Source organism: Bactrocera tryoni, chromosome 5 (assembly GCF_016617805.1).
Source record: "Bactrocera tryoni isolate S06 chromosome 5, CSIRO_BtryS06_freeze2, whole genome shotgun sequence".
In the NCBI taxonomy this organism is placed as follows: domain Eukaryota; kingdom Metazoa; phylum Arthropoda; class Insecta; order Diptera; family Tephritidae; genus Bactrocera; species Bactrocera tryoni.
Window position 1 is genome coordinate 51,407,518 of NC_052503.1, and position 27,557 is coordinate 51,435,074.

The following is a 27,557-nucleotide window of genomic DNA, read 5'->3' on the forward strand; positions in this document are numbered from 1 at the left end:
TATTTGGTATTCCCAAGCTAACTTCAAATTAGTGTGATTTCTCAAATTATTTTCTCCGTAATAAGTGCGCTTCCCCACTCTCATAAGGTTTATTTTGAAATATATGTATGTACATATATGTATGTCATATTCACATATGAACATATCGATATTAAAGGTAAAACTAGTTTGCATACATATTTATATGTAAGTATGTACAGATTTAGTGTTTGGTATATGGAATCACGCTTAAGCATATCCGCGTACTCGCAGTGATTGCCAATCAAAACGCTTTTTCAATATTGTTGTTTTATATTAACTGTGTCTGCACTTTGAAGATGTTATGAGTTCTCTTATTGCAGAAATATATACTAGTGAAAAAAATAATTGAGTATTAGCTCGCGTCTGATATACAGTAGCGGACAAGATCGTATGGCATCATAAGCGAATCTTGCTTCTGCATGATAATGATGAAGAGGTTCAAATCAGTTTGGACCTTTTTTCTTCTTATACATATATACATTTAGTATTAGATTTGCTTTTTATGTTCTTAAAGGGTTATTAAAGAAATGAAAATAATAAAATAAAAGTGTAATCCAACTGAATTATGCCTCCTTGACAAAAGCGCGATAATTTGATTGAGAATTTTTCCGAATTTTACGACGTTCTTTAAGGTTTTCAAAAAGTTAGATTATTAAGTGAAGCCCGGCACAGGGGGTAAAAAGAAGACAATATTGAGTAGTGGAAAAAGTATTTTCGAATTTTGTCAATAGATGTCGTGCAGTCGTATATCTCCAGGGCTACCAATCACATTGTATCATATTATATAGCGTTGGAAAGGTGAGATTTTAAGCTTCATTTAAAAAAATTAAATTCAGGGAAATTGAAAAAAAGTTACAGCTGTTCCAAAATGAGTGAAAATAATAAAGAAATTCGCTATATTTTGAAATTTTTGTTTAAAAAAAGGAAGAAATCCACGCAAGCCACCAATGAAATTTGTGAAATTTACAGAGACGATGCTGTATCAGTTCGTGTAGCACAACAATGGTTCGCTCGCTTCCGAACGAAATTTCAATGTGAAAAATGCACCTCGCGCTGGTCGTCCTATCATTGAAAAAGTCGATGAAATTATGGAAAAGATTGACCAGGACCGTCACATAAGCAGCCATGACATCGCTAAGGAACTTAACATTCATCATCAAACGGTTTTGAACCATTTAAAAAAGGCTGGCTACAAAAAGAAGCTCGATGTTTGGGTACCACATGAATTGTCTGTGAAAAATTTAATGGACCAAATTAACATCTACGATTCTTTGCTGAAACGAAATGAAATCGAACCATTTCTGAAGCAAATGGTAACAGGAGAGGAAAAGTGGATCAAATACGGAAATAATATGCGAAAGAGATCATGGTCCAAGCGTGGTGGAGCTCAACAAATGGCAGCAAAGCCAGGATTGACGTCTCGAAAGGTTATGCTGAGTGTTTGGTGAGATTGGAAAGGAAGGAATCATTCACTATGAGCTGCTCCAGCCTGGCCGAACGGGCTTCGTCTGCAATCAGGACAAGCTAAACCACACACATCTTTGATGACTCGGCAAAAACTGGGAGAGATTGGCTGGGAAGTTTTGATGCATCCCCCATATAGCCCTGATTTTTCACCATCGGACTACCATTTGTTTCGGTCCATGCAGAACTCCCTTAATGGAGTAAAGTTGGCTTCAAGAAAAGTCTGTAAGAATTACTTGTCGCAATTTTTCGCCGAGAAACCAGAAAAGTTGTACTATGATGGAATAATGTCTCTAGCGAAAAAATGACAAAAGTGGTCGACCAAAATTTTATATATTTGGTTCATTAAAATTCATTACAAATATAAAAAAAAAATAAGTTGAAGTTTGATTAAAAATACGAAAAGACTTTTTCGACTATCCAATATAACAGGAGGTCGTATCTTAAAGTATCTGAGTTCGTCGAATCACTTTAAAAATCCAGAGTATATGAAGCCTTAAAGAAGAATTCGGAGAACGGTTCAAAAATTAGTGGCTAATAGGTCAAGAAAAGACGATCTCGAATTATCTGGAGATTTTTTCTTAATACGAAATTGGTGATCTCGAATTTATTGGTGTAGTTATAAAATATATAAAAATGGGCAACTAACGGGTGAACCAAGTAGAGGTACTTCTTTCAATAGCCTTGTTTGGACAGATCACGCGTGAGACGTGTCAAGCTGTCATATAATTTTTTTTAGTTCTGTAGTTTTTGGCATTTCATCGTGGAAAGACTTACGCCTAAACAATATTTCCGAATTGTTCAACTTTATTACGACAATTCATGTTTTGTAAAGAATGTGCTGCACGCGTCGTTCTTTTGTCAACATAATCGACCGACTGAGTGTTCGCAACATCATCACTCACCTTGAGACCCAGCATTAATTATAGAATAATATTCGACGGACGCACGCAATGAAGAATGTACATATGTATATGTATGTACATAGCAGCCATAGCTGAGAGTGTACACGAAGATCGTGGTTAGTCGATTCGGCGCCGTTCGCAGCAACTCGGACCGACGTGTGGAACGACTTGGCGCACTTTCTGTGTTTTTTCCTTCAAAAAGTAGGGGACCCCGAAATGGTTCATCTTTTATAATCAAGCTTTTTAATTTTCACTACTCTTTTAAGCTAATAAAATATGGCAATTACTCCATTCAAGAAACCATACATGTCAAATAGCCCCAATTCGAATTCTAACTTTGGCATATGCTAAAGAGTAAAGTAATGAAAAATAAAATTTTTCAATTTCCGAAAATGTGTGGTACATTGATGTACCTGTCAAAAAATGATTAGGGGATTCTATGCCGATACGTATTAAAACTGTCATAAAAACAACGAAATTTCAGCAAAATATTGACATTTAATTTTCATAATTAACTAATAAAATATGTTTTTTTTTTGTTTTAATTATAACTCACTTTCAATTATTAGGAAAAAAATTATATTTTTGAAAACCAAAATGACATTCAAATCTGCGGCTGTATAGCGAATTCAGCAAATGTAATTCAAGCTTTTCAAAATAAAGTTCTGCGCAGAATAGTGTGGCTTCTTTCTACGTGAGAGACGATGTCGTCCAGCGGGATAAAAGTTCTTTACTATAAAGGAAAAAATCGAAGAAAATATATTTGCGATTATTTTTAAATTATTATTTCTTATTATTATTTTTACATGGTAAAGCTCTTATGTACATACATAAATACATACATATATTCGCTTGCATTACATAATATTACAAAAAGTTTTACGGTAAAGATAAGATATGTGAAGTACATAAATATATAATATGTAGTACATATGTACATATGTATGTAGGTACACACGTCCTTTTCTCGCCAAGAACCTGCTCGCCGATATGGGATCATTATACATATATGTAGTATACAAAGCTACCATACAGACTGTTGGGTGAAACTCAAGTATGGAAGCCATTTTTATTTCTTAAAGAAGCTTTACGAAATGCGGCTATACTATTGTCCAAAGCGTTGAATTATCTACATTTAAAGTTTACAAATGTTGATTTACTCTCCCCTACGAGACAAGTCTTTAGCTGAAAGTGGATGAAAGGGTAAAACATCTATGCCAAAGTTATTTTCTCAAAATGAACTCAGTGATTTAACACGTGACGTAATGTCCATCGTATAGGGACATTAAAGACTATTGTCTTAATTATGTACATTCGTTGAAGACTTCCGAAGCTTGATGGTCCTCTAATACAACAATTAATGAAAGATACAGATTTTATCGACGTTATGACTGTTCCGGAAATTGAAGCTTGAAAATGTTTTTTGGTATTAGTCGAAAAAGTCGTAGGTAACCATAAAGCATTAAATTATGAAGAAATTGTGAAAAATATGCTGACAAACTTTCAGACTCGAGAAGGCAAATATGAGTTCCAAGTTAGGCTGGTCTCCGCAATCATTTGGATAAGTTTTCGGATAATCTAGAATTTAGGATCTTAAATTGGCGGAAAAAGGTCGATGGGATCGCCACATGATATCAGATTAGTGCTGGACCTAAAAAATAGTTTGTCGACAAGAAAATTATAAAAAAAATGGAGTTTTATTGAAATATTACACAGGCTTTCGACACTTTTCTTTATTTATTGGGATGTATCCTTGTTGTTCAAAACAAAACTGATATTATAAATATCTATACATACATATGTGTATGTTAATTTGTTTCGAGATTTTTGATTTTTGTAATGAAAATATGAATTTAAAAATACAAATATGTGCGAGAGCAAATCGTACAAAATTATTGATAGCTTCATGAATTGTGAGCACAAATATACATATGTATGTATATATGTAGGTATGTATGTATTCAAAATCGATCTTATATCTAGGACAGCAAAACCACTGTAGACCAGTATTGTATCTAAATACGAGAGATTAAATATATTAAATTAAGAATACGAATTGGCTGTTTGCGTATTGTCCACGCACGAGGTAAAAAAACAACAGCTATGCGCTGTTGATTCGCTGTCGAAAATCAGAAGATGAAGCCTGCGAATGATGTTTAGATGTAATCATCGCTCAAAACAAGTGAAACAAAACGAAAATAACGCCCAGGTTGCCTGCTTATTGCCACAACCCCGCCAGTAGCGCAAGCCAATGCCACCACCTCCCTTAAGGGCAAAATCGCTGTAATACTATGCCTGTAGTGCACACGACTACAGCCACGAGCACATAAAGCATTTGTGTACATAGCGGCTGGTAAGAAAAATGTATATGTATGGTATGTGTGTGCATCAGTTCTGTGTACCTATATTTATATACCTCATGTTCGGGTCGGTTTGTATTGATCGGTAGCCGGCGTGAAATCACTCGTAGCCGTGGCCGTGAGTGGTTTAGTAATTCTCCCCTGTATGTGTGCGACTCCGTAGGCCTTCAATGTTTTAAATGCTGCAAGCACGCTCCGGAGCTAACACAAACGTCCAGCCTTCTTGAACAGAAAACAGTAAGTTGGGCGTGGCTTGAAATCAACCTCGAATGGTTGGAGAGTAACTCGAACTTTTGTTTGTACCAATATGGATTGTGCCACAAACACTTAGTTAAAGATGGAAATTAAGAGACTGTCTAGCCGTTTCTCTTTCGTGTTTCTTGTCATTTAATTTTCTCTTGATAACTAGCGGTAAAATGAACAATGCTGTCAGAGAATTTTACTTTTAAACCAAATTAAATATCGTTATCAATGCAGGAGTTTTGCTACTTAGAATTTCACTTCCAAAATATAGAAGCGTTTTCTTAAATTAGTAAATAAATGTTATAATATATTTTATAAGGCATTCTATTGCATTGCAGTAAGGAAAAACCAATTCAAGAGTTCGATTAATGGAGAACTTTGAGTTATAGAAATAGGAGTCGTAGAAGTTCAAATTTTTTCAAGTTTCCATTACTTTGAATGAAATATCATTCAATTCAATCAGTTCAGTATACTTTTTACTTTTCTTATTTCGTTTGGTGCAGAAAGTGCAAAGTCAAAAAGAAAGCGTAGAATAAGTCAAATAAGTAGAAGGATTGGAAAATAAATTAAAGGTGTCGAACGATCCCACCCAGGAGCTTTCCGTAAAGGTCATATCCGCGAAGTATGAATTTCCAAGTTAGTCGGTTTGTACTATAAAAAATGAAATCGAGGAATATGTTCAAAACACGGACCGAAGGAAGCCAAGCAAATGGGTCTGGTTGTGAACGAGGACAAGACGAAATATCTTCTGTCATCAAATAAAGTCGTAGTATTAACACCAACAACAATAACAGCCTTGAAATCCAACGCAAAATCAAGTCAACGCGACAATTGTAAAGTAAAGCCCTCTCCCGATGAACAGAGACAACGGCTGCGCTGGCTAGGTCATGTTGTCCGGATGGACGAAAACACTCTTACTCTGAAAGTATTCGACGCAGTAACCGCCTCCACTCCGTTGGAAGGACCAAGTGGAGAAGGACCTGGCTTCGCTTGGAATATCCAATTGGCGCCACGTAGCGAAAAAAAGAAACGACTGGCGCGCTGTTGTTAACTCGGCTATAATCGCGTAAGCGTTGTCTACGTCAGTAAAGAAGTTCTTCAAGCGGGTAATTAGTATTCGAACTTCTTCATGGTCGGGCAATGGAACGTCTGCTCCATCGCCATCGATTGTGTAATCGGGTTCGCCTTCTCCTGGCGTTGTACATTCACTTATTTAAGTATTAAGTATGCTCTGGGCATCGGTGACTAGATCACTTTTGGGGCTTCTACAAGAGTATGCTCCGGTCTTGAAACCTTCTGTAAGCCGCCACAGTTTTTCGTAGAATTTTCGAGCATTACCCCTGTCGGCCAGCTTATCATGCTCTTCATACTCACGCATTTCGGCCTCCCTCTTTTTCTGTCTGCAGATGCGTCTCGCTTCTTTCTTCAACTCTCGGTATCGATCCCATCCCGCACGTGTAGGGGTCGATCGTAACGTTGCGAGGTAGGCAGCCTGTTTTCTCTCCGCTGCGACACGGTTTCGGTTGCAGCTGTACGTAAGGAGTTTGAAATACCGTCCCACAGTTCCCTTATACCGAGTTGTTGACGAGTGCTCTCAGAGAGCAGGAGTGCAAGCCGAGTAGAAAATCGTTCGGCTGTCTGTTGTGATTGCAGTTTCTCGACGTTGAACCTTCCTTGTGTTTGTTGACGAGCGTTTTTTGCTGCACAGAGGCGTGTGCGAATCTTGGCTGCAACAAGATAGTGGTCCGAGTGTGTTAGGACCTCGGAACGTCCACACGTCTAGAACACTGGAGACGTGTCTTCCGTCTATCATAACATGATCGACCTGGTTGGTGGCTTTTCGATCCGGAGACAGCCAGATAGCTTGATGTATTTTCTTGTGCTGGAATCTAGTACTACAGATAACCATATTTCGGGACCCATTTGGGGATGTTTCGTCATGGATGCTAGATTTACAGACCGTAGTGCCAAAGATACCTTCCTTGCCCACCCTGGCCAAGCACGATTTTGACATCGTAGCAAGGGCAGCGCTCATAGAAGGCTTCTTTGGTCACATCGTCCTTCTCTTCCGTCGGGGCGTGGGCGCAATTCAGCGATATGTTGAAGAACCTCGCTTTGATGCGGATTGTGGCTAGACGTTCATCCACCGGAGTGAATGACAGTACTTGGCGACGGAGTCTCTCTCTCCGCTCCTTTATAAGGCCACTGTAGTAAATGCCACAAAGGCCTACTCGTCTTAGTCCATGTCCCGTCCATCGCATTTCTTAGACGGCGGTGATGTCAGCCTTCACTCTAACGAGGACATCAGCCAGCTGGGCAGCGGCACCTTCCCAATTAAGGGACCAGACATTCCAGGTGCATTCCTTCAAATCATAGTCCTTATTTCGTTTGCCATGGTCGTCATCAAAAGGGGGGTTTCTCTTACGAGGCTGTTTAGTGCTTTTCATTGAGGTCGTTTTTTACGTGGCGGGTCCCAAACCCAGCGCACAACTCTGCGGAGGGGATGTTTTGCCTTCAAACGGATGTTCTTAGACTACCCAGAGAATACTTTGTGAAAGACCGGAAGTCGTGAGCTGCTTGAATTACATATATGTATGTATGTAAAAGAATCGTTTCTGGCCACTCCCAAGTGAATGGCGAACAGAGAACTTTCCTCACTTGCGTGAACTTCTACACATGACTCCATCCTGCTATGTTTTTGCTTTTATAAAATATAACAATTTACTAGCACAAAAAAATTCCTCAGTTGAAAAATATTTGTGTTTAAAGCGAGGATCAAGCACCATTGAAATAAACAACTTTGGCACAGAATATGCTGTCTTAGCTTTTAGCATTGGCATTTCTGTTTCATCATTATTAGTATGCTCCAGCTTTATTTGTAACATCGCAATTAAAGGAATAATGACAGAAGCCCAGGTTGAGTTGGAAAGCAAATAGGCACTAAGTTGATTGGTAAAAAGGCTTTGGTAGGATTAATTAATTATTTAAACTTTAAAATATATATAAAAAAGCGAAGAAACAAAAAGCCCTTGATTGCATATTAAAAAGAAGCGGTTTAAAATGCTGATGCCATTGCCGATTCTTTTGGACGATACTGGCCGATACCGATTAATCGATCGAAAAGTAATTAGATCGAATTAATGCCAGGTTTTTACAAGTTTCTGAGCTTTTAATATGAAGAGATTTTTTTTTTTGTTTTATGCACATACAGTCATGGACATTAAAATAGCACAGATCCGAATCCAATATTACTTCTAATTTCTATAATCGTAAAGTAGCTGAAAAAATATGGTATGTATCTACTTGTTACCGTTATGAAGCTACCGTTAAGATTCTATTAAATTTTGTAAGCGGCAATCATATTATGTCTTGTTGAAGTGAACACATAAATAGTAATTTTTTAGGTTCGCAGTTTATTTTGAATTTTGTGCGAAGGTCTCCCGTGCTTTTAATTTGATTTTGCGAAGATATTAAGAAAACGAAGACCACATAAAACATAGTGTTAACAAAACCATTGTACGGAAGAGCAAATCAGATCCTTTAAAGTCAGCCAAGGAATTATGATCGACGGAAAAACATTTATACCGCGACACGCCCTTAACCCTAGGTATATAAAAAAAAACATAAAGCACGGTGGTGGAAGTATCATGGTCTGTGGCGCGTCTTCATGGTACGACGTGTGCTAATTGATCGCCTAAACAGTAAAATGTACCGGTATCAGTATTGGGATATACTTAAAAATATAATGGAGCCATTTGTATTTGAATCCATGTCCATAAACTATACATTTATGCAAAATAATGATCCGAAATACACCTCAAGGGAGTAAAGCATTGGCTCGACAATGAAAAAATAGGAATATTGGATTGGCCTGCGCAAAGCCCGGATCTGAATTCAAAAGAAAATTTATAGACCGAAATAGCAAGCAAAAACTTCAAAAATTTTGATGATTTATGGGCTGGAATTAAGGAGGCTTGGTATTCAATCCCAAAGAAACGATGTCAAAAAGTGGGTGTTGACACTTGATGATTTCGGGTTTATCAACGATTACAAAATATGCATTGCTTTAGTTTTAGTAATATGTAAAGTAATATAAAAGTGAATAATTTTTATAATAAAACGCTTGCCTCGTTAAATTCGTAAGTGATAAACTTAGGGATTAAATAAATGTTTTTTTATTTGATGACCCAGTGCGCTATTTATGTGTCCATGTCGGTATATAATTGATCAGCATGACGAGCTGCATCGATTTAGCCAAGTTCCTCAGTTTTGGGGATATCGCCACCACTTTCATTTCCATTTTTCCGGGGTGTGGGCTGCTTTATGAAAATTCTGGAAATGTCTAAGTAAAAAACTGTTCTGAAATTTTCAATTCTTTATTGAACATTTAATTAGAAAACAAAACAATGATGTCGTAAAAGCTTTTAAGTGCTCGAATTATTTTTTCTTATTATTTCTTATTATTTTTTTTTTTTAAGTTAAAGTTCATACATACATATGTACACATACAACGCTTTTATTATTAGTAAAGTAAAGTCTTACGGCAAAGCAAGGATATACATATGTATATTGGTACATACATATATCTCACTTGTTTGAGCTTTCAGATCTCTCTTATTATACACTTATATAAACCGAATTACTCTTTTATCAGCTAAGAGAGAGAGAGAGTGTGTTCCTCTGCGTCTTATGATGAAGCGTTCGCACCTGGCGCAATATCATACACATACATATGTAAAAAACAGTATGTGCAATAGCATCAGGCTGGGAAATATAAAGAGATGGTTTCGACAAATGAGATTTTGCCGCAGGCAGAAGCATGCAGCCGAAAGAGCGAATGCGCTTTCGGGCTATAGTTGTACACTTTGTTGAAACGGCCGAAAGCGAGACAACTGTTCTCGTGCCTTATCTGACTCATTGTAGTATGTCAGTTTGAAGCTGCTACGAACTGTTCACCCCAGTGGCATTGTTGAAGTTGCACATAGCAGGAGATCTACTGGCCAGTAAAACAATATGGAAACAACAACCGAGGCAGTGCAGCCGAAAGCAACGCAACAGCATCTGTGTTCTCTGCTCGACAGCTACCATGGCATCAGCGGCAGTCGCGACAGAAGTAGTAGTTGTTTACCTATATACCCTAAAGGTCTTTACGTCCAACCAGAAAATTTAGTTTCAGTCGAAAACTACCGTCTCTGACTGCACAAGGGTAAATGTCGTTTTCGGGTTGCTGCTGATATTCAACGCCAACCCATTGTAGTGCGTCGCGCTTTGTTTTTGTTTTTTCTTTCGCTTTTCGCCAAAAGGACGCCAAAAAAAATCATTATCAAGTAAAACACATGCATGTGACAAAATCGAAATACGCAACTGAAAGTCAATACATAAGTCCTTTGTGTATGTATACATACATTTTTACAAAAATAAGAACCGAACAAAGTCGTCAATACAGACTGGTAAAGCTTTAAAGTTTCAACTAACGCCAGTCGCATATGAATATTATCTTGTGTTATTATATTTAAATATGTACATACATACATACAAACAGTTTTGTGAAAGCCGTCGTTGATGCGTTAATAGTGTGAAGTGTAAAACCAGATTTTCAGTTGTAATTTGTAAAAAATCAAATTCCAATTCCTACTTCATTGGTAGCCGAGTGATCCTGAAAAGGAATGTGCAATCAGCGTTTAATTGCCAATATGAATTATCATATAGTTGCCTTTTTTAGTGCCATTAGTGTATCATAAAAGTTAATAGCGGATATTCTTCGTACCTGTAATTATTATTTACACTCTTAAAATTGTAAAAGTTCATCAAATTAGTTCGTGAAGTTAAAACCATATTTACAAATGCATATCCTACATCGAACCAGTGATCACCAGTTTGAGGACCAAAAATTCATGATGGTGAGTGGATGCGTAGTTAATTACTGCTTATTATGTTTTGCAGTTTACTAAGAGTTCAACTTAATTTATGGTGCATATGTGTATGTATAGGACGAGGCTCGAAACCACTAAAAATTCAATTTCCAAGCACATAATCCCCAAACTCAAGAAGGAGTACTAAGCGAAAGAGCTGATGATTTCCCTCGGTTGGGTTACTTTTTTGAAGCGCGGTCGAAGGCCGCCAATACAAAAAGGAGTGCCTTGGCTATTTTGAAGTCGGGGTTTTAATAGTACATATCTAAGTGAAGTTCATTGCGAATGAGGATATTCGAATGTGTATAGTATCTTCGCACCAAATGCCATAAATTCGATTATATCAGTCAGCCTCCCAAGGTCTAAATGGTTTATTAGTAATTTTATTACTCTGAAAAAATATAAAGTAACAGAAATATAATCCACAAGCAATCCATTTTGGAATATAATTGATAATGCTAAGACACCCCCCAAGTGAAGCAACGTATGTATGCAGATTAAATTGTTAATAAGTCCAATCAACTCCATAACTGAAAGCAGTGGTGTAGCTACAACTTCGGGGCCCGGGGGAGGATGTTCTGCCGCCCCCCTATATCTACCTACCTACAAGTTTCATGAGGTGGTTCGAACAAAAGTGAATTTTTACAAAATATCTTCGATATACTAGAAGTTCCTGAAGTTCCAAAATTCTCACAATACGGTTTTTGAGGAAATTGATAGTAAATTTACAAGACATCTTATTAATAGCCATAGAAAAAACCCATTTTCGCCCTATATCTTGTACACTTTTGACACAATTTGCAGGAATTTTGGCCCGAATTGGGGTTTTAAAAAACAGCGAAGATCATTTTGCCGCCCCCAAGACATTGCGCCCGGGCCGACGACCCCCTTCGCCCCCCCCCTGGCTACGCCACTGACTGAAAGTGCTAAATTTGAAGTATCGCGGCTTGAAAGAGTACTTTAAATAGATGCCGCATTCACCTCCATCTTTGATATGTTCGTTTGATACATTCTGATCCTCCAAGTTTTCCAACTTAGAAAATTAGTAAATGGAAAAATAAGGAAACAACGGGAAAAGCAACGATACTCATCGCAGCCCTGTGCAAATTTCAATTTATCATTTCATTGGAATTTTTTGCCCATGTGATGTTCTGTCTCTAACTTATTCACTCAGCGTGATTCTTTAGAAAGAATCGATCGTTCTGGCAGAGGCATCAAATATGATACATACGTTGCTTGTAACATATGGAAATCGAGGACAAAAAGCTGAGGAGCATTTTCGATTCATTTATTCAGACACGAAAAAAGTGGCGACAGAACTGAAATTTAACGAAGAAAAACCAAGATCTGCGGGCGACAAACAAAGCGCGAAAATTTTTGCGTGAGAACTTATGAAGAATGCTAAAGGGTCTCAGGGTACATCCCTCTGTTGGATACAATCGGTGAAGATTTGAAGACGCGCTTTCCTAAAGAAGTTTTGGATGGATTTCAACTGAGTTTGCTGCTTCCAGAAAAAGTATGTGCTTTGAGAATCAAAGAAATGGAAAATCTTATTGACTGCTTGATAGGTTGATAGATTGACAGATTTTTGGATAACGTCGTGCGACGTGTGAACTTGATCACTGGCTGTGCCATTGGGTAGAAGCAAAAGTCAAAAGACAACAAGTTACCGACTACTGCATTGGAAACGTTGAAGAACTGTGATGTAGATCTACATATACCGCATAATTTATAGTTTGAATGCTCTTTTTCAACACTTCGTCGCATGAAAACGAGCACGCGTTGCTGCAAACGCATTATGACATTGAAGTCATTGCAGAAGAAGTTCCGAAAGATTCTCAAAACCTGGTCCACATCGTTTTCTTTTGTGAAATTTTTCTATGCAATACACGAACTGATTACAGTATTATACATTGCAATAAAGCACCCTCACGTCTAGGATTAAGAATGTGTTTTTTTCAATTTAGTAGGATTTGAATTTTTTCCACCATTATATTAAACTGTATAAAGATATATTTAATATAATAATCTTCATGTGCCAAGTAAATGTTTATTTCCCTCCATCCAAATACATTATCATAATACCCGTTCATTGGAAGCCTCGACTTATCCATATTGAAAAAATCTTATTTTCAGCTAGAATTTGTATTTTTAAAACTTTATTTCTCATTTTACATCACAAAAATCAGGAAACAGCAAATAAAAGAACAGATTTTTTATAATATCAGTGCTCAGTTGTTTGGAAAATAAGCATACAACGGAATAAAGAGAAAGAAAAATGTCTAAAACATATGCTATATTTGAATAAAACTCCTTTCATGAGCGTTTCTTGTATAATCTTCCAGTTGACAATCTCTTTTTAACCATGACCATCCCATTTACATTTACTTTGATATCCTTTTTCCATCACTTTTAGATTCTGCTGGAGGCGCTCTCTGTTCCTCAATATAATTTTCCAATCATCTCAATAGTTAAGCAGATAATCTGATTTGGAACTCATATTTGCTCAAAGAGTCTAAAAGTTTGTCAGCATATTTTGCAGAATTTTTTCATTATTTGATGCTTAAAGGGTTAGCTTATTTCCGGAACAGCTAAACCTTAATAAAATCTGTATCTTTCATTAAATGCCGCATGGGAGGACCATCAAATATTCCACCTCTCAACTTTTCCAGACTAATTTTCGGAAATTTTCTACAAATGTAACTAAAGCAATATTTTCTTTTGAAACAAAAGTGAGATTTTCATTGAGTAAAACAGGACGTTTTGTTGTCCAAAAGTCTAGCTATTTCCATGTTTGATTTTTTGATAAAACATTCCGCATAATTTTTCGCATATTTTCGCTAAGGAGTCTGAGAGTGCACCATATAAAAGCATATTCTCTACTTTCATGAATAAATTCGTAATCTGGACACTTGAAAACATTAAAATTTGCTAAGATAACTCGGGCAAGAAATAAAAATATATAATTTTTTATTGAGCTAAGTAATACGAGTATATGGTAAATATTGATTTCTTGTAATAAAACTGTACAGAATGACCGTAAGAAAATATATTAGAACTTAACTCATATCTGATGTAGGTTGAGTCAAGAATTTTGTTGTTCACTTATTCTGAACATTTATCGACTTACTATACAAATACTTTGAGGATAAATGTATACTTTTTTAAATAAGACATTATTTCTACGATATGAACCATATCGGGCCATATAATCCATCGCTCATGCCATCAAGTAGTAATTTTTTCCAAATATAGTTTTATTCCACTTGCTAATATGTTTATTAAGTATGAACTAAATTAGACCGAAAATAAATTTGACCGAGGCTTATGATGAACAATGCAGGAAATGAAATGGGAATGACAAAATGATTTCATCGATTTCGGTTAGTCCATCTCAATTGAATTGAAATTTTCTAAAACTATTATGGAAAGAGGTCTAAATGTATTTTTAAAGTACGCAGAATGCCGCCAAAACAAAAAAATGTTCTAAGAGCATTCCGACTTGACCTGACTTTATTAAAGCGGCTGATACCGCTGCGGTAATATGTAGCTGATTCGTTGGTGCGTCAACAGTTAACGAAGTTGCATAATAAATTGAGCTATTTTCCATTTCTCGATCCCTTTTTAATTTTTGCACAAGAAAAAATCAAAGAATACTGCCAAAATTCCGCAAGTCTACTAAGTATGTGAAGTAAAGACGACGTTAGAACACTTGGAATGTTAATCATAAACGCATTTCAAAACCCTTTCTACTAAAATGAGTCTTTAGGACCGAAACTAGTATACATACGTACCTATATTAAAGGTAAAAGTTTTAATATCTTAAATGATAATATCTTCAAATATTATTTATGCTTCTTTAAAATTTTTTGAAAAAACTGTCATTTTTATTGTCGACTTCAAACGTCTGGTATTAAGGATGCACTTGAAGCGATGGTTGCTTGAATCGAACCCCCTCTGTGCAATACCATGTTTATGTTTCATTTCTACTCGGTTATATTCTACAAGGGTAAAGCCTATAAGCATAAACGGTCAATATTCTACTTGAGGTGTTTTCTGTATGGAATTCATCTGAGGGTTATCACGCACAACTTTTCATTTCGAAATGTTTTCAATATTAACGAGCAGAAGCTACATATTATGGTACATTTATTTCATATTTCTTTGATTCGCGTTCATTACGACTTTTAATGGAAACTTTTGGCATATAGTTATATTTTGAGCCAAAAATTAGCAATACGGCCCTTAACTCTAAAGCCGTTTATGCATCCGAGTTAACACGACTACCTATTGAAAGAAAATGTTTAGACCATTTAACCCCTGGTGAAAAAGTCTTTATGTATGTGAGTTGAACGTACCTGTGTAGAATATAACTGATGCAAAAGCGTTAACTTCGGCTATATAGAAGTTATGATATCTTCACAGATATATTTTTTCTAGCATAAAAGGATAAAGGTGACCCATTTCGAGGTTATCTACTTTTTTAAAGAAAAAAAAAAGAACAGAAACTTCTAAATTAAGGGGGAATGTTTATTATCTTTCGAAAGAACATCTTTGGCATTTGTTTTTTTGAAGATTATGTCTTCCAAATGTTGGTCGCGGCTACCTTTCAGATGGTCTATCCCTTGAGTCCAATTTTTGATGATTCGTTCGAGCATTTCGACTGGTAACTGGCGACTGATACGCGTGATATTTTGCGCCAAGGTCTGAATCGAAGCGGGATTGTCCACATAGAACTTAGAATTTACGTAACCCCACAGGAAATATTCTAACGATGTGATATCACACGTTCTTGGTGGGCAATCGACTGGCCCAAAACGTGAAATTATCTACTCATAGAAGTGTTTTTCAATAAATCCATTGATTTATGCGATGTGCTGGAAGTGGCGCTCTCTTGTTGAAACCGAATGTCGACGAGATGACGAGCTTAAATTTCGGACATCAAATCATGCCGTGGTAACGGTTGCCATTGACGGTTATTTTCTCACCGGCATCGTTTTTGAAGAAATATGGGCCGATGATTCCACCGGCCCACAAATCACACCAAATCGTTTTTTTTTCTGTATGAAATGGCAGCTCTTGAATCTCTTCAGGTTGCTCCCTGTCCCAAATGCAGCAATTTTGGTGTATTTGGTCGAATATTATCCAATAATGAATGATGTATCTCAAGATAGGTGATAGTGTTGCGAATAGTGCGCTCGGTGGGCCGATTATGTTGACCGTAAGTTGAGCAAAGCGCGCGAAATAAAGCTTAACGATTTGTAAAAGTTGTTGAGGCGTAAGTCTTTCCATGTTGAAATGCCAAACAATACTGGATAAAAGCAACACGACAGCTTGACACGACTCACGCGTGATCTGTCAAAAAACGACTATTAAAAAAGTACCTCTACTTGGATAGTTAAAAAAACATTTTACTCCGATTTTGATCGTTCAATTTGTATGACAGCTATATGCCATAGTGGGCCGATATCGGTGATTTCGAATGAGCTTTTTGAAAAGAACCGTGTGCAAGCTTTCAGTTCGATATATGTATGTATCTATTCTAACTTTTCACCTGAATATGTCGCTCCGATTCGTGTCACCCTGTGCCGGTCACAAGACAGAGGCTTGTTGAAACGACGAGGGTCGTTGGACGGCCAGTGATTTGAACTAAACTATTATCAGAGAACGTAAATTATAATATAAATGATGTATGTATGTACGTTCTCTGCTATTATACTTGTACTCGTACTTTTTCCAACATGGTATACATATGTATGTATGTATGTACATATGCTACAGTCAGATTAGCGATTTGTATATCTCATACATACATGTACATGTTATGTGCATATGTAAAATCTTCTACGCAAGGCAATTATCTGTCAACAGAACTCATTGCACACATCACTCGTAGACGATTTCTTGCAAATTAACAGTATATAAACGTAAATGCCAGTGATTGACACTTAAATTTATATAAGCATAGACATGTGAGAATCGATCAGCTCAATACACGCAAAAACAATTACTATCCACTTAAGGGGGAGCCTGCTTTAGAGGCTTCAAAAATCCTATATTTTCAAGTTTTTTTGGAAAGGAAAAGAAATGTCTGAGATTGAAATGAAACTTTTAGGATTTATTTTATATATTTGACGAGTCTTCTCAAATTTTTTTATTATTAGGTATACATTAGATATTCTTCATGTTTGAAAGGGAAATTTACGGAGGCGCCTCAGAGTGTGCAATTTATGTGTGGCGGGCAAGATGCAGGTCGCAATTTTCCATCTAGAGCAAAAAAAAACAAAAGAAATTTTTAATTTTTCAATAGTGTAATTCCTAAGATGAACCAAGAAAATTCAACGAAAATTCAGAAAAATTCAACAATTTTTTTCGCAGTTAAAAAAAATGTTCATTTAAAAATTTACTTTAAATCGTTTAAAACCAGACGTTAAATCCAGAAGAGAATTTAATTCCAAATACAACGCAGTTTGATTCGTTTCGATAGGACGTTTACTTTTTTTTTCTATCCTGCCCGCCAATTAAGAAAATCAATAAAAATGAAAAACCGAGAAATCGCGCGTGAAAGTTTTCGCTTTTCTGCCCAATCAGCCTCATATACATATGTATCTGCCTAGACAACTCAGTCACTATTTCCCTTCTAGCTCCGAAAATATTTCGAAGTCCCGTCTAAAACTTTGGGGACATACTCTTAGATTATTTTTAAAGAGATTTAAACAAAAAAAATAATAATCGATTTTTGAAGTGTCTAAAGCAGAGCTCCCCTTAATAATACATACATATGTAAATCGGAATTTAGTTTATAAACTTGCATATTGGAAAATGTATACCATTCAAATACCAAGTGTTCATTATCATAATTTACCCAACATGAATACATTACAGTTGGTTTAAGACTACGCACGTTTTTTGGAGTGTGTAGGGTTTTCCTATTCTGAAAGGACATTTTATCTGCATTTTACTATATGTTTCAATATTTGTACCCTGAACAGGATGTATTAAGTATATAATTAGATTATAATGCTAAAATCAGTGTGACGAACTGAATCGATTTAGTCTCGTCCGTCAATCTGTCCAACTGTGCCTCTGTCCGCCTGACTGTATATAAGCGAAGTAGTCGTTCAGCTTTTAAGGCATTGACAAAAATTTTGTACACGTACTTTTCTCCTCTAGAAGGTGCTCATTTGTCAGAACTGCCGATATCAATGCTCCGAAGAAATGTTTGAGATCGGACGACTATTGCATATACATATGTATGTATGTAGCTGCCATGCAAACTGGGCGACCAAAATCAGGTTCTTGTCCGCACACTTTGCAACCGAAGTCAACATTCTGAACCTGCTTGCAAAAATATATGCTCTTTTTTTCTTACTCAAACTCAAACGAATAGTGTGTTTTGCATTTATTTATCTATATAAATTAATAAAATATATCAATTTGTGATCCTCAATATTATCTTGTATGTAATAATAAAACGAATAATTTATACCAACACACTAAACCACGAACACGGCTGAAAACTTTTCAAAATATTTTTTTTAGTTTTTTTTATTAAAAATTTAGTGTTGGTTTTCTGTGGTATGAAACCTTAACCGACTTAAACCATACCGAAATGTATAATTTTGTAATTTAGAATCAATTTCACCAAACCTCGAGTTCTTAATACACTCATTGTACTTAAAATTTTCCTATATTTAGGCTTAATAAAACTAGTATTTCTCAATACCGGTAATTGAAAGCTTTTCACCTCTCCAGCTTTGGAAAAATATTTTATTCTATAGTTCCAGTGCTCTGTCGTTACAATAACTAAATGTACACAAACTGTGTTAAAAAAATGAAAATGCACCGAAACCAGAATACCCTTTGACGGTTTGTAGGGAGGCCATGTGATATAGTGGTCCGATTTGCACAATTTGCTCAAATATTAAGTATAACATGGCATTGGAAGTAAAAAAGTCTTGATGAATATTGTAAGGAGACAAAACATATATTAAAAAGTTGTGTAAGGAACTTGCAATTGAACTCCATAGCCCCTGCTAAGTCTATTCCCGATACAATGTCCGCTCTGAAGCCTTTATTAATAAGTACTAAGTTTCGACGAGGTAATTCTTCCTCAATATACGTCTCCATTTTTCTAAACTGCAATTAGGAAAACTCCTTGTGAAAGAAAATGTTTCAATGCTCTTGTTTGGGTAAAAATGGAAATCCTGAGGTCTTAATACATATGTGGGGTCACTTTCTCGACACAAAACTAACTACAAATATAAAATCGTCAATAAAGGTTCTAAGACCGTACAATAGGCTTTTTATTTTGCCTTAAAAGTCTCCACCTAATCCTTTGTAACGTGAAATCTCCGCATTCCACTTCAAACAAAACAATAATTGCCCGATATTTTAACGGGTAATCCAAGTAAAGTTACTTTTTCAAGTTCTGTAAAGAGCTTGTTCGGCGCGCTTCGCACAACTAATGGTCAATATAATCGGCATATTGAGCGTATTATTAGCAACATCATTATCCATCTTGAGACCCAGCACTCATTATTAGATAACATTCGACCGAATAGACCACGTTCAGCACGCAGTGAAGAAAATCTAACAGCCGTAGTTGAGAGTGTACACGAAGACCGTGAAGAGTCGATTTGGCGCAGTTCGCAGCCACTTGGACTGATGTATGGAACGACTTGGCACATTTTAGTTGAAATGCTCGAACGAGTCTTCGAAAATTGGATTCAACATCTGAGACGAAGCCTTGGTTTGAAAGAGATAAGCTTCAAAAAAGGTTCTTTCGAAGATAATAAGCATTCCCTATTAAATTTGAAGTTTCTGTGTTTTTTCTTAAAAAACATAGGGTACTTCGAAATGGTTCATCCTTTACTTACCTTTTTATATGATGTGACATTTAAGGCATCAGCTCAGTGTGACCCTCCGAAAAATCACTGATTTTCGCGATTTTTTTTAATTTTGAAATTAACTAATCGGTTCAATTTTGATTTTTATAAATAAATACATACATGGCAAATACAAAATGTTTTTTTATGTTTATTTATTGGGTCTATAATAGTTAAATAAATTGTTGAAATGACACGTAGAAAAAAGGTCTGCACAATGTCCACGATTGCGGCCGCAATTTTGATCTAAAAAAAATTTCAAAAAGATTATTAATCTGTGAGAAAGTCACTATCGCGCTTTGGAAGCTTTTTTTTTTTAAATTTGACAAAATGGCTGCGTTTGAACAAAAAGTATCGATTTTGGCCCTTTTTTCGACAGTTTTTCGTAGAAAAAAATAGAAAGATTTAAAAAAAGAAAAGCTTCCATAACGCGATAACGAATGACGTTAAAAATATTCTCGCCAAATTGGAACTAGATACTTTCAAAACTCTTCTTTTGAGAGTAAAAACCATTTTTAAAAACACCATTCTGAGAAAAACGCGTTTAAAGATTGGAGTTGCCCCGTTCCCAACTCTGTTCCCTTTCTACAAGAAATGCTGTAGCGATCGTAATGATTTGAATTTCGATTTCAAAATTAGAGAGAACGTTTATTATTGTGTATACTATCGATAGTACAGCAAAAAAAATGCATTTTTGGAAAATTTCACACTGCGACGATCTCTTATTCATATTTATGACCTTTCTGTCACCGACAGGCGTTTACTAACTTTGCATTTTGGAATTTAAGTCAAAAGCAATTCGAAATAATTCATTGAATTATATCTAATATATCGATGAGGAACCATCACCTGCACCACAACTAATTATTTAATGAACCATATTAATGCCACATCAGAAGGAGCCTCGATTACGCGAAAGCACGTCAGCATTCAACGTCAACCGATAATCCACGTCATGCCTGTTACCTATTTAATAAATACTTTCATTTATGTACGTACATATGTATGTGCAGATGCAATTGTTGCACATATACATATGTATAAAAAGTATAGTTTTGAGAAAAATTATTTAGTTGTATACATATTAACATATTCGTGAAATGCATTATGTAATAAAATATAAACGCAGTGATTATTTCTGTTCATTAATATTTTTGTTCTGCTGTGTTCAATTAAAAGCGACGGAGCAAAATATTGAACTCAACAGCATCGTTAAAATTTTCCAGTGTTTTGTGCAGTCAGTGTGATGCATTGCATCGGACTACCCAGAGTTGCAATTTGAATAATTTTGCATATTGATGTGATGCGAGAGAGCTTTATGGGAAAATTGCACTAATAATAAAGGGTTTGCATATTCCTTAAAACAATCAAACAAAACTGTGTCCATTCCGATCCCTTTTTATTCTACTTTTTTTTGATGTTTTCGGCAATTTGCTTTTGCATCCCACATAATGCCACTGCACGCAAACCGTATACGCTCGATTCCCATAAATTATATTTGGCAACGCATCACGCGACTCAATCTTGCGATCGCCACTTTTTATTTTATGCTCTCGCAACAGAGTATAATAGTTTTTAGTAAGACATTCGCTTTTTTATTTTTTAGTAACTGCTTATTTATTACGTTTGTAGGCGATGACTTCGACCTCGTTGCTCTCTTTTTCAGTTTTTTGTATTTTTTTTTTGCCGAAGTACCTGCTTAGAACGAAGTCTCGATGCTGCAGTCTTGCCTTGCGTAGTTTAAATTCTTAACCACTTTCTGAGAACCAAAAAAGGTTACCTTATAATTTGACTAATTGAATGGGGGTGGATTATATTCGCACACACGCTTTTGCACAGTCAATCGTCTAAGTTCACTTCTGAGCATATGCAACTAAGGCTGTGCGCCAAGGGATAACTTTTTTCTTTGTGTTGTGTTAGGGTGAAAAAACTTACTTTGGTGTAAACAAATTTTGAATTTTTCTGTCAAATGGAATGTAAAATTTTGACAAACCACAAACATAATTGCGACGTTTTAATTCTTGCCTTACTATATCAAATTAAGATTTGTAATTAATTGGAAAATATATCTGCTTATAATATATACATATGTATACAAGTAAGTATGTATAAAAACTTATTGCTTTGCTTGGTTTTCTATTTAACTTATGGGTGTATTGCATTAAAAAATTAAATTTAAATAAATACATATGTATGTATAAAAAAGGGAAATAATGGGTTGTCAAAAAAGTCTTGCGGTATTTTTATTGAATTTTTTTTTTATTGAAATTGAAATGAATTTTTGATGACTCATGCCCAGCTCTTGACCGATGCTACGGCTGCTACTATGCCGGTCTCTTTCGACCAATTCAGCGATTTTATCGCAATTTTCGACGACAGGCCTTCCGGAGCGTGGCGCATCTTCGACCACCTCTACACCAGAACGAAAACGTTGAAACCATCGTTGTGTGGTGGAAATGGAAACTGTATCGGGTCCATAAACTGCACAAATTTTATTGGCGGCTTGAGATGCATTTTTGCCTTTATCGTAGTCATACTGTAAAATATGCCGTATTTTCTCTTTATTTTGCTCCATGTTTGCGACGCTATAACTCACGAACGACTCAAAAGAAACGACAATCAATCAAACACGTGTTAGCGATGCGACGAATAAAACTAGAACAACACGCTTTCAGCGCCAACTAGCGAAAATACCGCAAGACTTTTTTGACAACCTAATATTACATGATCTTCGACCGGCCCAAAACGTGAAGTTATCTGCTCACCGAAGTGTTCCTCAATAAATCCATTGATTGATACGATGTGCAGGAAGTGGCGCCGTTTTTTTGAAACCAAATGTCGCGGATATCACGAGCTGCAATTTCAGGCATCAAATAGTCGGTTATCATGACGACGGCCGCCATTAACGGATATGTTCTCACCGGTATCATTTTTGAAGAAATATAATGTCCTATAATGCCCATATATAAATGATCACTATGTTGAGCTGAGTCGATTTAGCCATGTCCGTCTGTCTATCCGTCTGTCTGTCTGTCCGTCTGTATATATACGAACTAGTCCCTCAGTTTTTAAGATATCGTTTTGAAATTTTGCAAACGTCATTTTCTCTTCAAGAAGCTGCTTATTTGTCGGAACTGTCGATATCGGACCACTATAACATATAGCTGCCATACAAACTGAACAATCGGATTCAAGTTCTTGTATGAAAAACTTTCACATTTGACAATGTATCCTCACAAAAGTTGGCACAGGTTATTTTCTAGGATAATAATGTAATATACGAAGAAATTGTTCAGATCGGCTTACTATAACATATAGCTGCTATACAAACTGAACTATCGGAATCTAGTGCTGGTATGGAAAACTTTTGATTTGACAAGATTTATTAACGAAATTCGGCATAGATTACTTTCTAAGGCAAAAATGTAATCTCCGAAGAAATTGTTCAGATCGGATTACTATAGCATATACAGCTTCCATACAAAGTGAACACATACATAGTTACTAAAAGAAATGCACCTGTGAAGAGTATATTAGCTTCGATGCAACCGAACTTAAAGTTTTTTCTTGTTTTTCTGGATGAATTGGAAGCTTTTGAATCTCTTCAGGTTGCTCTTCGTCCCAAACGCGGCAATTTTGCTTGTTTATATACCCATTGAGCCAGAAATGGGCCTCACCGCAGAACAGAATTTGGCTCGAAAATGTTGTATCTTCTTGGAACTTTTCAAGACCCCATAGAACGAAGCGATGTTCTTGTCTGTCTATAAAACAAAGGTTTGAAAAAAGTACCTCTACTTGGATCATCTATTATTATAGGGTTACCTTCTAAGCAGAGCTTCAATATTTAGTGTTGCCATCTTTAGCGTTTATTACAGCCAAACGACGTCGAAGCATGCTGTCTACCACGTTCTGAAGAAGCGATTGTAGTATGTTTTCCCAGGAATCCTTCAATCTAATAAAAATCTCTTGTTGTCATAAATGCTCAATACGATATAAGTCAGATAAGATAAGATAAGATATAAGTCAGGGATTTGGGTAGACTATGGTAGGAGCTTTATCGATTTTTTATCAAAATATTCTTTCGCAAACCCGACTTACATGTTTGCGGTCATTGTTCAGTTGGCATATAAAGCTATCTTGAAAGCCCATTTTTCCGCTACGGGTTTTAAATTTGTACTCAGCATCAGTACGTAAGACTCTACCATCAATTTGCTTATGATGGATTCACTTCTGTGATTATTTTAGTCACTTCGCGAGCAGTGTGTACCCTTAGACGGCTCGGCTTTGTGCTTAGTGTAAGAAAGTATATAAACATTTTACATTATTCATATTATTCATAGAACACATAAATTATTTACAAAACTAATCGAGATAGATATGGAGTAATTTATACTTGTATATAAATGATCAGGATGACGAGACGAGTTTGATTCCGAGTGGCCGTCTGTTCACACTGAAACTTGAGTTAAAATTGCAATGGAACTTGGTACACGTGTTCCTTGATAAATAAAAGGAGAACGAGTTCGTAGATGTCATTAAATGAAAACCTATAAAGTGTCATAACTAAGCACTAAGGCATAGAACTGTAATCTGGCACAGAGGATGCGATAGCAAAGGGCATCTGTGGAAAAAATAGGTTAATGTACATTTCGCCCAAACCTTTAAAACTATAATAACTAAATTCGTGTTGTAAAAATGGATGAAATCGGGTTATAACCCCGCTAACTCCTCAAAAAACAGTACTGTTGGAAACTACTGAAAGCACGTTAAATCGCTAACTATGATATTAGAGAGCTTAAAAGAGTGGAGTTGGACAATGGGAGTGGTATTGCCCTCTTTTAGCTGAAATCACTTATATCGGAACCTGTGTCACTGCGCGAAAATATGCGAAAATGGGCGAAATCGGACTACAACCATGCTAAGTCCTATAGAACAGAATTTTAAATTCCGTTTTATTCATTTACTTTCCGGGATACAAATCAAGAAGTATGACCAAAATTGTCCAAATCGAACGAAAACTGTTCAAGCCCATATGTGCCGTATATGTAGACCACAGTACCTACAGTAGACTTTTGACCGAAAATATGTGAGGTATAATAGTATGTCTGTGTGTCTAATGTAAAGATTTTCGAATTTCCGGATGACTTCATTTATTAGTTATTTCAATGGATATAAGAGAGCGTGTTCACAGCATAGTGTATCCTTGTGTCTAAAATGGATAAAATTGAACGAAAGCTTAACATAGCCTCCATATACATACACATGTACCTAGCTCATATCAGCATTTTCAAACATCCAGCTGATTTACTGGTATGTGAGGTATCTTGATCAAGTCCTGGAGTCATTTTATTAGTCTGTGGCATGTTAAATGTAATACCACCCCACTCCTATTCTATTACTTGTAATAATTTTCATTATTTTAACTAGTTTTATGCCGAATATGTCGGTCAGTGAACATTATTAATATATAAATTGCTTGAAAATATGCTCTTGAAAATACTTGAGAAATGCCAACATTAATGCAATCAGCCCGGCCCTTTCTCTGCTACCAATATACCCCACAAAATGATTTCCGTCTTTCCAACTGTATTTAAACCGTTCAGATTGTTCAAAAGGTGTGATATTTTTATAAAACTAAATGGTCAAGGTTTGTTAAAATTGAGTGGCTTAGGGGTTAGAATGGAATTGGTCTATACCTTGGTCCAAACCTCATATCCGTAATATAATGAATTACCAATTTGACGTTTTCCACATCAACTCAAGATATTATAATTAGCCTTTTCGGTCGAGTTGATATCACATATCACAAATATCTCATTTGAAGATGTCTTTAAGATAATGCCTATTAGCTGACGCGAACTAAAATATAGCAATAAAACTAAGTCTAAGTTGATGGACTTTAAAATAAGTCAAGAAGATATCAAATTTGATTTTAATTTATTCACGATTTCATCGGATGATGGATGATTAGTTCTTCCTCAACAATATAAAGTTTTGTCAGCACCCAAGTATTTCGCCGGCTTAAAATGCTCGAATGGACCCGAACTTAGTGCTTAATTTGTATATTGTTGTATATGGGCAGATACATATGTATGTATATCTGCAGAAAATTCTCTATGTAGTTCACCTGTATTAAAAATTGTGATTAAATATACCTACATACTACATACATATATACTACATATCGTCACCTGAAATGCAAAATAACGTAACAACATTTTCGGAAATTTACAATGGCATGAATGAAACAATATTGGTTAAAACTGGTTTATATCTGAGTGCAGAACCTAAAAATGTGGAACATACATATGTAATATTATGTACATATGTAATTTAAAGTAGTGAAGCGTAATCAATATGACACTCAATTTCGATTTTTTTGTTGATACGTTATTTTGCATTTCAGGTGACGATATGCAAATATATTGGGTAGTCGAAAAAGTCTTTTCGTATTTTATCAATAGATGCCGTTGGTCGGTCGTATAACTGTGATCAAATTGAAAGGTGAATTTTTAATTTATGTTCGCGCGTTTTTTGAATCGATACATTTTTTCTGTAAGTTGGTAGTACTCTCAGTGACATCTATGCAAAATTTCACGTCAAAATATTCATTAGTATTTGAGATACGCGTCGTTTTTTGAGGCTCTAAAAGTGAATTCTTCGATTTTTACTATGTCTGAATTTATTGAACAAAGAAGTGCGATAATGCACCATCTCATATTGTATTGATTTCGTGATTATTTCGCCACTTTTTTAACTAATATGGTACCGCAAACACCGCATTCGGCTGACTTACCTTCGTGTAACTTCTGGCTATTCAGCAAATTCACATGACCACTCCGAGGCCACCGTCTTGACTCAATTGAGGATATAAAAGCTGAATCGAAGAAGGCTCTGATGGCCACCACGATGGAGGATTTTTCCAAGTGCTATGACGAATTCGTTGGTATAAGTGTATTGCAGCGGGAGGGGATTACTTTGAAGGGAATGAAATGGACAAAATTCACCTTTCAATGTGATCACAATAGTATCTCCAGTGCTCCCAATCACATTGTGTCATACCATACAGTGTGGAAAAGGTGAGACTTTAAGCTTCATTTATAAAAATTAAAATCGGGGAAGTTGAGAAAAAGTTACAGCTGTTCAAAAATGAGTGAAAATAATAAAGAAATTCGCTATATTTTGAAAAAAGGGAGGAATGTCACGTAAGCCACCAATGAAATTTGTGAAATTTACGGAAATGGTTCGCTCGGTTCCGAACGAAATTTCGATGTGAAAGCTGCACCTCGCTCTGGTCAACCTATCATTGAAAAAGTCGATGAAATTATGGAAAAGATTGACCAGGACCCTCACATAAGCAGCCATGACATCGCCAAGGAACTTAATATTCATCATCTAACGGTTTTGAACCATTTAAAAAAGGCTGACTACAAAAAGAAGCTCGATGTTTGGTATCACATGAATTGTCTGTGAAAAATTTAATGGACCGAATTAACATCTGTGATTTTTTATTGAAGCGAAACGAAATGAAATCGAACCATTTCTGAAGCGAATGATAGCAGGAGACGAAAATTGGATCAAATACGACAATAATATGCGAAAAAGATCATGGTCCAAGCGTGGTGGAGCTCAACAAATGGCAGCAAAGCCAGGATTGACGTCTCATTGTGTCTCGAAAGGTTATGCTGTGGGATTGAAAAGGAATCATCCACTATGAGCTGCTCCAGCCTGGTCGAACGATTGATACTAAATTTTACTATCAAC

General features: G+C 36.0%; 1 protein-coding gene across 4 annotated transcripts in view; it reads left to right on the plus strand.

Moving 5' to 3' along the window:
• Positions 1–27,557, plus strand: part of LOC120778618 (transcription factor AP-2-epsilon) — a 108,663-nt gene that overhangs the window by 38,402 nt on the left and 42,704 nt on the right. For 2 of the 4 annotated variants that reach the window (XM_040110498.1, XM_040110501.1), the window contains exon 1: positions 10,837–10,893. The exons of the other annotated variants lie outside the window; for them this stretch is intronic. In XM_040110498.1, the coding sequence (XP_039966432.1) occupies positions 10,837–10,893 (57 nt within the window). Of the gene's footprint in view, positions 1–10,836; positions 10,894–27,557 lie in introns of those variants that run through there. 4 annotated transcript variants of the gene reach the window in all.